The 13,737-nt window shown below is 36.0% G+C and overlaps 2 protein-coding genes across 2 annotated transcripts in view; one reads left to right on the forward strand and one right to left on the reverse strand.

Moving 5' to 3' along the window:
- Positions 1-4,146, forward strand: part of LOC144448925 (alpha-soluble NSF attachment protein-like) — a 24,567-nt gene extending 20,421 nt beyond the window's left edge. The window contains exon 7 of the mRNA XM_078139301.1: positions 1-4,146. This exon is cut by the window's left edge and continues 1,526 nt beyond it. The gene's annotated coding sequence lies outside the window, so the exon portion shown is untranslated.
- A 1,408-nt stretch (positions 4,147-5,554) lies between these two features.
- LOC144453489 (uncharacterized) lies at positions 5,555-12,866 on the reverse strand. Its single transcript, XM_078144799.1, has 2 exons — positions 12,175-12,866; positions 5,555-6,806 (listed from the first exon to the last, which is right to left on the reverse strand). The coding sequence occupies exons 1-2, from the start codon at positions 12,683-12,685 to the stop codon at positions 6,163-6,165; spliced, it is 1,155 nt and encodes a 384-aa protein (XP_078000925.1). The 5' UTR covers positions 12,686-12,866; the 3' UTR covers positions 5,555-6,162.
- Between the last annotated feature and the right edge of the window lie 871 nt (positions 12,867-13,737).

A 13,737-nucleotide genomic window follows, 5' to 3' on the forward strand; every position in this document is an offset into this window, starting at 1 on the left:
TTACGGGAGGCGACAATAATAATAATTTACAACCACTTTACTACAAAATTAGCCCCATAGTCATTTTATTAGCACAACTGAACTGATATGGTTCATTAGTACTATAGGCATAGTGCGGTGTCTGTCTGTCTGGCTGTGTGTGTGAACAACATAAAATCGAAAACCGCTACACTGATTGCCTTGGTATTTGGTTGGAACATTACCTTTGGTGTGAAGATGGAAAATTGTTCGAATGAAAATGATCGCAACAGAAATGTGCATTTTGGGTCAAAAATGTGTGTTTTTGATTTTAAAAATCTATAATTCCAGAACAACTTAGCAGCTTGCGCTGAAATTTGGTGGGAGCGTTCTTAGGGCTGTTTAGATTAGATTAGATTCATGACATGGTAGGTAAGCGAATAAAAGAATAAAAAAATGTATGCAAATATGCCTAGCAACAAGACCACGCCCATAACAACAGCCAAACGATGGTTTATATTGCAAAGATAAAAAGTGGGAAGGACAGGCAAGTAAGATTCCAAAAATGTATGCAAATATGCCTAGCAACAAGATCACACTCATAGCAAAAGCTAAATACAATTGTGCTATAATGCCATTGGCGCTATTTTTAGATTATGATTTTTTCATGACATGATGATTCCATCAGTGATATGCAAATTAGGGCTACAAATGTGTCTTTTAATTCCAAATTTAAATTATGAAATTTATTGGGGATGCATTTGGGGGTATATAGATGAAGAAATATTATGGTACACGGGGAAGAACCGCTGGCCGACCGCTGCCGATTGCAGGCCCTTAGATCTGTAACAATTACTAACATACATTGTTGACTTCACAGGCCATTCATGAAGAAATTTGCCATTTAATTTTCATGAAACTTCGAATACAGACTTAAAAATACATAGTGAATCGATGTATGAAAAAATAATTGCTTGGTGGAAGCAATTTTCCTTACAAAAACGTCAAATTTGGTCAAGATTTTGGGGAAAAATCTGTGAAAATTTCGACGAGCGTTTCCTGTAAATGTATTTGGCGTACACCCTGAACTGTGACCTAGACACATTCACAACAACATACTCTGTCGATGATTGATAAAAAAATTGGTGAATTCCCAATTAATATAAGTAAAAACTGTGAAAATGGTCCATTTTTGAGTCCAAACGTTGTCATTTTCAAGTCCCAGGCTAAATCATGTTAATCTGTAACGAGTGATCCGATTGAAAAGCGAGTACCAAACATCGATAGGTCAGAGTCTGAAGAATTACCACAGAACTACATTATCATCCGGGTACTTCCTGCTAACACGCAAAGTTGGGTCAAAGGATTAGTCCGAACGTGGAAAAATCTCGTCGAACGAAGCCGAAGATGGCGTATTTTAATAAATATTCATGAGAGGTTACGGGTGGCGCCATGATAATGGAGTGGAATGCGGAAGTAGGTCTCTGCATAGTGCATGAGTTGTGACATCGTGGGAATTTTAAAAGATTAGTGCAGTAAATAAGATATTTTTGTCGGGAATGACAATTCTTGAGTATATTTTGGTAAAGGAGAAGGAACATTGGACTATCTTATCTGTTCCTCCTCTTTGACTGGCAGTAGTGGGATGTGAGCATGGACAATTTGACATGTGCAAATAAAGTTCAAAGTCCAAAACACTTCGTGCTGTGTCGGATTACGTCGGAAATAGTCAAGGCGATTCTTCCCCGTGTACCTTAAGCATATAATGATCTCATCCATGATATGCAAATTAGGTGAAAAAATGTGAATTTTGGTCAAAAACATCTCAAAAAATACTTGCTCAATGAGACTGAAATTTGGTGAGATGTTTCTAGAGGTATTATTCTGCAGATTTTGTTCAAAACATTTTGACATAATTGGCCCTAGCAACCATGACTATGCCCTTAGCAACAACCAAATGCCAGTATATTTTGCTAAAAAAACATCTGGAAGGCAAGTGAGTAAACATTCAAAAATGTATGCAAATGTCTCTAGCAACCATAACCACACCCATAGCAACAACCAAGCTATTGTGGTGTATGTCACAAAGACAACAGGGATTCTTAGGTGAACAAACATTCAAAAAATGTATGTAAATGTGCCTAGCAACATGACCTCATCCATAGCAACAGCCAAGTGATCATGTATATTGCAAAGGCAACTGGATAACCATTCAGCATATGAACAACTATACCTTGCATGGATCAGCATTCAGATACATTTTTTAAAACTGTACAGTTGTGCTGCAATGACATTGGCACTATTCTTGGTAAAATATCAAAACTTCCAAAACTACGAATTGTGGGTTTGTCATACTTATGTAAGTTGTCATGGAACCTTGACCACACCCTTAGCAACCGTAACATATATTTTTATAGCAAATATAACATGGGTGGGTAGGCAATTGAATATACATTAAAAAGAAATATGCAAATATCATTAGCATCAAGACCACACCCATAGCAACAGGTAAACAATGACAATGCCAATATACAACCAATGAAGGAAAGGCAAATGAAGAAACATTCCAAAAATGTATGCAGATATGCCTATCAACTAGACTATGCCCATAGCAACAGTTAAAGATGTCATATTGCAGATATAACACCATGGATGGGTAAGCATGGGAATAAATCTAAATAAATGTAAGCAGATTTGCATAGCAACAAGACCACATAATCATAATAGAAAGTTAAAATTTACTCTCAACAGTTGCTACAATTCGATCGGCGCTTTTATTCTTTTTCTAAAGTCTTCATCATCTATTTTGTACACATACTTAAAAGTATCATAAAATGTGTTTAAAAGTGAACTAATTGAGTTCTTGCCACCAAAAGTAGAATTCTCTCATCTTGATAAGTAAAATAAATCACATCATTTTCAGGTAACAAGATGACACACTGAACAGGGTATTACAGCTGGCAGTTGAGTTGGTTTGAGTTATTAAATAATGCACTTTTAGTGAAGAATGAATACGACAAGAAATATAATATAATTTGCTTCCAATTCATTTTGTATGAAAGACAGTCAATAAAAAATGTCTCATACAAGAACAAAGATTTTTTTTCATGAAAGTATTGCAGTGGGCATTATACATAGTAGTACCACTGATATGTATAACATATGGTTGACCACAATATAGGTGCTACTTTGTAGGTAGCAAAACTAAGTATTCAGTCATGTCTGATGTTTAAACTTGCTGACAAATTTGCCTATAAAGAGTCGGCATGGATACTTTTCTTGTTGAGATGTTTTCTATCAAAATTTCTGTGTCTGTAACAAATTATGGTATAGAATGTATAATTATGTCTAGCTATGATTACAGGTTAAGAAAACTAACTTTTTTCATCAATAGCTCATCATTTACTTACCGATGAATGACGTATGACACCAAGCTGTTAAAGTAAATAATCTGTTCTGTTTCATATTGATCGAAATCCCATACTATCGAAATACTTTACATCATATGTAACTGAATGGAAAAATAATGTTATATTCAAACCAGTATCCAGTATCATTTTTCACTCCTTTACAATAAGTATAACATGGTGTTTCATGTACTAGTATGTATTAGAATGTGTTCTTATGACAGAACCCATGAAAACTCATGCTGCATCATGAAGTTTTGTAGATGTGTGGTGGACAGACAGCTTGTATGTCTTATACTAGCTTTGCATTCAGCAGATCAGTTGACAGGTAGTTAAAGTGTTCAATTCAAAGAGATCTCTTTTATTAATTTATCCAAAGTAATGTACGTGTGTTGTTACAGTATTGTGTTTCATGACCAAAATGATACAAGTCAACTAATGTTTTAGTGTTCTGTAAATGTTATAAAGCTCACTAATACAACTATTCATGAAATAAAGATTTGAGTGAATTTTTGTGATTGATGTATTGTCTATTAAGAATATGTAATACTCATAATTTATCATATTGCATTGTATTGTATTCTGTAGTTATGGATCCAAATACAGCCATGGAAGTGACAATGTATGGATAAACATAATAATTTGGTTAGTGATTTGCATAGTCTGACTGCGTGGAAATTTCAAATCCCTGTTGACACTAAAGAGAACTGCTACTTTGATTCATTGATTTATCACATGTATGGCATTGTAATTATTAACCCATTTAATTGTGTGACTGATATTGAAATGATACAAATACAAATTGAAATAAAAAATTAAAGATAAATGATCTTATTGCTGGAAGATATAATTTTAGACTACGTAATGCTTGTGGTTTCTTTGTTGCAACGTGGAATATCCGTAATTTAAACTACATTGTATTACATTTAGAAGGAAGTGTACATATTGTGCGTTCCTCAAAAGTTAAACAAATCATAAAATTGTTACATCAGCAATGTTGTCTTTACCGGGCCTTCCACTATGCAGGCTGAAAAAACGAAACGATACGGTGAATACCACAATGTACAAACTGAGTTCCATGACATGAAGTACGAATGACAGCGTGAACTTTCAATTTGACAGAGATACAGTTGTAAAAGCCTTTGATACAAATTTTGTGTCGCTGATCTGAGGAGAAGTGTTAACTCGGTATACACAAAGATTTTCGTTTATTCTTGAACGATACATAACGTGCGAACCATGTTCACTTCAAACAAAGCGCGAAGAGCATGGTGTAGTGAACAGTAAATTCACGTAATGCGTTCGGTCATAGACCCTCCACCCAGGGTCTATGGTTCGATCTAGTAACGAAGCTCAAAAAGAAAAAGTTTCAGTTTTAGTGAGAATGAAATGGTGACATAGCAGTTTGAATTTATCTAAGTAAAGTTTTCAGGATAGACTGCCCAACGATGTGGTCCATTTGATCATCGCTTCACTCGTGAGGGAAGATGCTTTGCCATAATGACCGTGCTATTGATGGAAACCCTTTCTAACCACATGTTAATAAATAACCAATCACGTCGATAAGTAATGATAATATCGCATAGTTTCTAAACTACCCAAGACATGCTCTCCACGTCAGGAAATGATCATGGGGCACATGAAACTGTTGAAATGTTATGCATACGTTGGGTCATATTCAAATTTCACAGGTCACAGGTCACACTGCACATTGAGATTTAGAAAATAGTTACAATGAGAACTGACTAAAACATAGATGTGTGGTGCTACAACTTCGAAGCAAAGATGAGAACCGTATGTTGGCCAACATGACATGAAAAATGTATGTAAATGAACAGAGTAAAAACATATATACAAGTTTGTGTTATTGTCTTATATTTAAATAAGTTCATTTTTATTGCAAAAGTTTGGCTAATTGAAAGTCTGGTTTGGCTTATAAATTTTGAGGCAAATTAGCCAAATTGCTAGTAAATTTTTTGACCCAGAGGAAACACTTAATATATATATAGAGTTGGGACATTATAACGATATTTCATGTACATTTTTAAATGAAAAAAAGCTATTTATTTGTTTCTTTCAGCATAAACATTATGACAGAGTCAAGAAAATCTACAAAAATTCATTATAATAATAATTTATTTCGTACTTTGGCCACCGGCCTATGGTACAAATCACTCAATGACACAGAGGGTGGGTTAAAATGAATCACTATAACAGATGCCTTTCTCTACGTTTACTTGCATAGGAAATATATTTAGCTAGTTGTTTAACATTTCAGTTCTCTAACTGCATAAGGAGAACAAATTTTTGATATGTACAGTTCGTATAAAAGTATGTGGGTAGGTACATTTCACGCAAATCTTTATAAAGTGGGCAAACTAAGCAAAAATGATATTCATCCTCAACTTCCCCACTCTTACACATGAGGCAAATTCTGTGTTGTCTAGGTATACCTAATTTACGATCGGATTCTATTCTGAGTTGGTGTCCTGAAGCTCTAAATCTACACAAAGCAAATCTCATGGTACTGTCTTCAAAAATTCATTCATACCAAGGACTATAAAAGATTGGAATGCCCTACCAGACTCCATTGTAATATGGAAATCACCAGAACATTTTAATCTGCATTGTTATCACTCTGTGATCCTTGTGATTAAAACCAACAAAGTGCACACACCCCCTGGAGGATATTTGTTCAATTGGGAGAGTCTGAGAGACTCCAGTTTCAAAACAGATACAGATACAGAAGACAGGGAAAGTTGTAGTTTGACCAGTTAACAAATATCCTCATCCATTTTCATGGTTGTGAAAATGTACTAGACATACATGGATTCTTAGTGGAACAAAGAAAGTTTCGACCAAACTCCAATGCAGCTCTGGAAAAATATTGTTGGTCAATCATTTCATAACCTTTCCATGTAAGTTGGTAAATCTCGATTGACATTTTGGCCACATAGCTTTCAACACAAACTGGTGCAAATCCTTCTTCAGTGGGTCCTAACAAACACTTTTGTAATGTAACTGGCTCTGTTGACAACTCTAAATTCACTTTATAACGAAGACTATGCATGACTAGAGTAACTACTCCATTGCAGCCATTTACTCGCCATTTTGCTGAAGAATTAGCAGGTGTAAAGCTCATTGACAGACCAGTCCTGTAGTTGCGATAACCGATCAAATGTGACGGTACAGTCACTGACAAGAATGTCAGATCACCAAAAGAGCCTGCAAATGCAACATTGGTTGTGTCATTAATTGCCTGGCTCCATATCCATGATGGCGGAAATCCCTTGCCCCAATTCTTCTCTTGGTGAACAATGACTTTACCTTTGATTACCTCACTGGAAGTAAGGTTGGTCCACTCGTATGTACCAATAGATCCTAGACTGTAGACGTACCAATGTACAGGTAAAGGTAAGACATCAAGATAACCTGCAGGACCTGTGGAGAAGATAAGATGTACATCATTTTTAGCACAGATGATCAGTTATGTTATAAACCATGGAACAAAAGTACCATGTGTGGGGTTTAACAGATGTATCACTGTAACCTACCCTACCTCTTGAAAGAAGTGCTAATCACCCCCATTTCATTCCCCCCCCCCCACCCTATCAAATTATCATGTGCCACTGCTGTAAACATGGTAAGAACAAGTCTTCCTAGATGACACTCCCCTCCCTCAAATAATTCACTTCTATGTGATTGAATGGTGACATGATTTAAAAGAGATTACGTGTAGTGGCAAAAAATGAATACTAAAATGTGTCTGTGATATGCAGGAAATGGCTGGTTTTGAATAATAGATCTTAAAGGTTGAGGTCACAGGTAATAGTCTCGAAAGAAAGTTTATACTAATATGGGAATGCACACTTTAATGGAGTCTCAAAAGTTTTTGAGTTACGCTGTAAATTATAATTGTTCAATACAAATGTGGCCACCTTTCAGAAAAAAAAATTATATGAGCATCAAAAGTAATCCTTGTGTATGTTCCTTTCTTCTATATTACCTGTGCACATTATTTAAGAGAAATCAGCTGCGAATAAATATGGGGGCCAGTTCTGGTCACAATTATCATGATTATGTAGAAATAATAAAACTACTGCTGTAATGTATTCCCCAAATTATTTCAATGTGTTTTGATTAATTGTATGCACTGTTATGTAGTCTACAATTGATTTTATGTATTCCTTGAATTAATTAAATGTGTTTTCGATTAATTTTATGTAGTCTTGAATTAATTTTATGTAGTCTTGAATCAATTTTATGTATTCCTGGAATTAATTTCATGTAGTCTAGAATTAATTTTATGTATGTCCCGAATTAATTTTATGTATGTGCCGAATTATTTTTATGTATGTGCCGAATTATTTTTATTTATGTCCCGAATGAATTTTTTGTATGTGCTGAATTAATTTTGTGTATGTCCTGAATTAATTTTGTGTATGTGCTGAATTAATTTTGTGTATATCCCGAATTAATTTTATGTATGTGCTGAATTAATTTTGTGTATGTGTCGAATTAATTTTGCCCCTACAATCCTTTGCGCTAGATTTCTTATTCAAAATGGCGGCCCGCAGTGGTGCTCGGCGGGTTGTCATTCGAGAAAGGAATCAAGGAGGATTCTACCAATTTTTGCTCAATCTAAAATCAGTTGTTTGAGTTTTTCTGTCTCCCCTGAATTTAGGATCGACAGACGATCTATATGAAGTTAAGTTTCGAATGTTTGATGCCACAGGAACTTTGTCTTTGCTTTTGGATGACTTAGCGAGAGGAGGGTCCAATCCAACGGGACTACCTTCCCATATTATACAAGTACTGTAGCACGTATTATATTATATCATGCTACTATGTGCCATTCTGATTGGATAATAACTGTGGTAAAATCGGCTGGTAGTGGTAAAATAGGCCCCTAAACTAGCATATGAATAGTACATACAAGCTGAATGTGGAAACCAAAGGGGGGGGGGGGGGGGGGGGGGTTGACTATTAGGAAAATATGGGGTTTAAAACAAATAAATCAATAAACAATATGTAATATATCAAACCCAGCTAGCCAGGGGACCATGTAGAACGGCTTGAGTCCATGTTTTGTGTTCATGCAGTGTGTGTCATCAAAATATGCTCGTTCCCGACGATCTATTACCGACGATCTTTTTCTGTACGTGCGAATTTGCCTTTTCAGGCATATAAATAGCCACAGAATCACATTTAGAAGAAATAGACACATATTTTGATATAATATAATAGCAATAACCCCTGTGAAGGCGGGTATACACTCGAATTTGGTACAATTCGCTCCATATAGCACTCGCCATTCGGCTCGTGCTATATGTTGCGAATTGTACCAAAATCGCGTGTATACCCGCCTTCGGCGGGGGTTATTGCTTAAATATAACATCGATACAACTTGGACCTGGACAAAAGCGCCTTTCATCTTCGTTGAATAGTCAAAACACTCACTTGAAGCATATCAGCAATTTTCTGCCATGGGTTTAAGAGGGAACGCAAGTGTTCCTATTGGTGTTTTGAAATTTCCAAGCGCCTTCATCCAGGTCCAAGTTGTATCACAGGGAACCCAGGAACTGTGTGACAAACAAAACAAACAAATAAATAAACTATCAAATAAATGACAAATGAACTTCAAGCAATCGAACGACAAGTATAGGGACAAACAAAATAATTAAATAAACCAGCAAATAAATATATACTCATGGGGGTATACTAGATATGTTTTTTTTTCTATACAGATAGTGATGGGTATAGAAAAAAAAAACATATCTAGTGTACCCCCATGAGTATTTGTTTATTTGCTGGTTTATTTAATCATTTTATTTGTCCCTATACTTGTCGTTCGTTTGCTTGTTCATTTGTCATTTATTAGATAGTTTATTTATTTATTTATTTGGTTTTGTTTTGTTTGTCACACGGTTCCTGGGTCTCCTGTGGTTGTATCGATGTTACGGCCGTAGCAAATGGATAAGTATCCGGTATCCAAGCTACAGCAACCAGAATTTTCCCTAATTCTATCTCAGCTGACAGCATGTTGCTCAAAGATTGATGTAAACTTAGCAGTGCTACTTGTATAATATGGGAAGGTAGTCCCGTTGGATTATCATCCACATCTGCGGCCCAAAATGAACCACTGTTTTCGATGCCTACGCTACACGCATAACCGGTCGTACGACCAGATTTCGGTCGTGGATGTTAGTTATCATATATGCATAGGGCTACAGTAATAAATACCGGGATGTTCGTTTGACCTCAGACACTAAATTTATTCTAGATCGTCTGTCGATCCTAAATTCAGGGGAGACAGAATAACTCGAACAACTGAGCAAAAATTGGCAGAATCCTCCTTGATTCCTTTCTTGAATGACAACCTGCGTACCCGCTGAGCACCACCGACTGCGAACTGCGGGCCACCATTTTGAATAAGAAATCTCGCGCAAAGGATTGTAGGGGCAAAATTAATTCGACACATGCACAAAATTAATTCAGCACATACACAAAATTAATTCGTGACATCTACAAAATTAATTCGGGATACACAAAATTAATTCAGCACATACAAAAAATTAATTCAGGACAAATAAAAATAATTCGGCACATACATATAAAAATAATTCGGCACATACATAAAATTAATTCGGGACATAAATAAAAATAATTCGGCACATACATAAAAATAATTCGGCACATACATAAAAATAATTCGGCACATACATAAAATTAATTCGGGGCATAGATAAATTTATTCTAGACTACATGAAATTAAGACAGGTACATGAAATTAATCAAAACACATTTAAGTAATTCAAGGAATACATAATATTAATTACAGCAGTAGTTTTATTATTTCTACATAATTGTGACCAGAATGGGCCCCCATAAATAAATACTACAAAGTGACTGTTTGGAAAAAAATGGCTTGATTTTGCCATTTGACCTTGAAGGTCAAGGTTAAAGCTTGTACCTGATAATATAGGGGCAGACACTTGATTGGAATCTCTGTATATTAGAGTTTTTCCTTTGGTAAGGGGGGGGGGAGATTCTGTCTGTCTGTCTGTCTGTCTGTCTGTCTGTGTCATCGTTTTCTACAAAACAGCTGGCTCAATTCAAACGAAATTTGGCAAACGTGTAGGGTAATGGCAAGAACTGATTAGGTTTTGGTAAACATTCCAAGAATATTAATGAGCAATTTACGTAATTAATGGTTTTTGGTAATTAGGCTATATCTCAAGAATGCACACTTTGAATTCATTGTAACTTGGTACATACATTTGCGATACCAAAGTGCATCTGTCGTGAAAATAATATTGATTTAGCTTTTAGTTGTAATAAGTTATTGGCATATTTTCAGGAATTAGATGCCATGGCCACACAAAAGAAAGTTGTTGTTTTTTGTCAGGAAACGTTGCCTAAAGTGGTGTGACGACGCGAATTTATTTGTTAATTGTTCATGATTAGTTGTGCAATTGTCTTCCCTGAAGTAGCAATTAATGTAGGGAGAGTTATTTTGTGTTTCCCTTGGATCTGCAGTCTGCATTGGCTGGACAAACATGAGAAAAAAGGCGGTGTATGTAAACTCACCAGAAAACAATTCTTTTTTTTCCTTGGCCTTAAAATGGGTTTACAATTGGTGCGGAGTTCACAAACAGGGGAAATATTTATCATTGTTTCAATTTTGTTAAATATGGACATATCATTTTGAAATTTCACACACTAATGCACAGATGAATAAAGAGAAATCATATTCTTTTAGATTTTCGATTAGAAGTTTAGGAAGTGTTATATTGACCTCAAACCGTCTTTATATTGACCTCAAACTGTCTCCTTTTTATAGTGTTCTTTTCCAAGTTCTCCCAATAACAAACTACCACTGTTTGTTGCAAGGCATTTATCTAGCTCAGTATCTCAGGAAATAAATACACTCTCACATACTTATCAAGTGTAATAATCTATCATTTATACCGAAATGTATGTGGTCAATTCAAAATATGGAAAATAGACCAAGCCTACGAAGAAAATTGCCTTCAACATTGTCTTTTACTGCAGATGTAAAAATTGATATTTCTATTCAGCAGTACATTGTGCATGGGTTTGCAACAATGTATCCATACTGGTGACCTATACATTGATCTTTATATAATTAGTGTACAGTGAGGGTGCACGACTCAACAAAATCTTGACAAAAACTATATGTGACAAAGTTGTAACTTATAGGACTTATACTTAGACTAATTAAAATGCACTTGGTATCAGAAAGGGTAAACTTTTTGCACAAAATTGGCATCACAACACATTGGGTTTCAATGTTTGTGAGGAGCCTCCCCATAATTTTACCCATGGAGGTACCTTCCCCCCCCCCCCCCCTATGTACCATATGACATCACATTTGTGCCAGGTTTGAAATAAATTAGATAGTGTATGTCTTTAAAAAAATATGTATTGCGGATGTACGCATGGTGCACATTGTAATAGATCCTCCCTTGGGGAACTAAAATCTTCCTTCTTATAAAAGAAGTAATAGTGAATTTTCTGATAACAGCTAAAAACAGACATTGGGAATAAATTACTCCTAACTCTTATAGTATCATAATAATTGTAAAAAACATATATAATTCGTATACATTCTTCCTGTACCCTAAGGTAAAAACCAAAATCATTACGTTTACAATGTAATATCAATTGCAATTTAGAACACAATACATGTAAGTAAGTAAAGGGTGCTTCCTTTACTCAGTTACCCCCATACATCCATACACCCACAATTTGATATTAAAAACACAAGGTACACTTTTAAACCTACCTAATCCATTCTCACCCCATGGTAATGGTGGGCCAATTTGAGCCCGGAATCGAACGTCAGGAAGGGTGAAGTCAAACACAGTGGCATCATTTGTAACGTTGAAATACCCAAATGGTTCAGCAACCCAGGAGAAATAAGCAGGACTGCTGAAGTCGGGGTCTTTGGTCACTTGTTTGTCACCCATAACAGATCTCGTAATATTGTATTTGTCTGGGAATACCTCGATCTTCTGCATGCTATGCTCATAATCATCGGAATGGAGAAACGCTAGATATGTGGGTGAATATTCTAGTTGAGATGACGAAAATACATTCCCAAACAAAAGTCCAAATGAATGCTTGGTCTCTGGGTCGATCAGTCTAGTGTACCACCCCTCTACGAAGATATCGTTGTTAGGAACTACATGTGGGTCATACAAACTTCCCCAGACACCATTGGCAAGATGTACCAATAGAATAATCATGCCTGCTAACATTGAAGTACAAGGACGTCGCGACATTGTGGCCCACATTTGTAACCAAATGACAAAGTATTACAGTAATCACGTCTTCGGATGTTTGTCATACTTTAACCTCTGCCCTCCCCGTATCGTGATATAAAGTAATCGGGGTAAACCATTTGATTTCTTTGGGCGGAGGGGGGGGGGGGGAATGGAGGATTTTCGAAAAAAGATGAAAAAAGAAAATTATCGCCGGCCCAAAAGCAGCAGGAAACAATTGCTGACCAACTCAAGACAGACAAAAAAGTTGTTTCCAGGGTATGAGCTAAAAAACATTAAAATTTTGTTATGAAGCAAATGTCAAATTCTTTGATACATGTGCCACAGGCACTTGTTTCCCGAGATACGTATCAGAGTGTTTAAATATATACTTATAGACTATATCTCACGGTGAGTGGACTTGCGCGATCACAGAAACAATCGTTATTTTACCTCCTTCATACACAAGTGGCTAAACACGTCAATATTGCCGATATTATCAATATTTTATTTATTCTGATAGAATCATTCTAATACGTATCCCGGGGAAATAAGTTCCCGTAGGCGGCGACATCTAAACTTTTTTAAGTTTCTTGTCAACAAAGGTCAAAGGTTTACACTAATTGTTGGCAAATGCTGAAACAAACCGACACAATACCATCAAACCAAATTACTAAGATCGTGACTTAGTACCTCGAATACTATAACTTTTCATTATGATAAAATGATATCATAATGGCATACAACAAAATACTTTGAGAATTTTTCTGAGTTCCAATATTGTGATTAAGAGAGGGTATTGTTTAAACTGTCCACGGTCGTTCGTGCCTTTTTGCTACGTTTTCAATCTAAATCAAAGTCGTCGCATCGCTCCGTAACACTGAATACTAATGCATACTGAAGGGAACTCCGATTGCCGAAGGCACGAACTGTGAGTGCCTCCGGCACTCGCTGATCAGTACGCGGTTATAGTAATCCTTCGGATCGGAGCGAGGCAACGACTTTAGTTTAACGTAGCAAAAAGGCATGGACAACTGTCGACAGTCTAGGTATTGTTATGACCTTATCATTTATCATTAAACCAC

Source organism: Glandiceps talaboti, chromosome 2 (assembly GCF_964340395.1).
Source record: "Glandiceps talaboti chromosome 2, keGlaTala1.1, whole genome shotgun sequence".
In the NCBI taxonomy this organism is placed as follows: Eukaryota; Metazoa; Hemichordata; class Enteropneusta; family Spengelidae; genus Glandiceps; species Glandiceps talaboti.

Coding starts and splice junctions, on each gene's coding strand:
- LOC144453489 (XM_078144799.1), bottom strand. CDS start 12,685: ATGTGGGCCACAATGTCGCGACGTCCTTGTACTTCAATGTTAGCAGGC. Junction 6,807..12,174: donor ATGGGGTGAGAATGGATTAG/GTAGGTTTAAAA, acceptor TCTTCTCCACAG/GTCCTGCAGGTTATCTTGAT.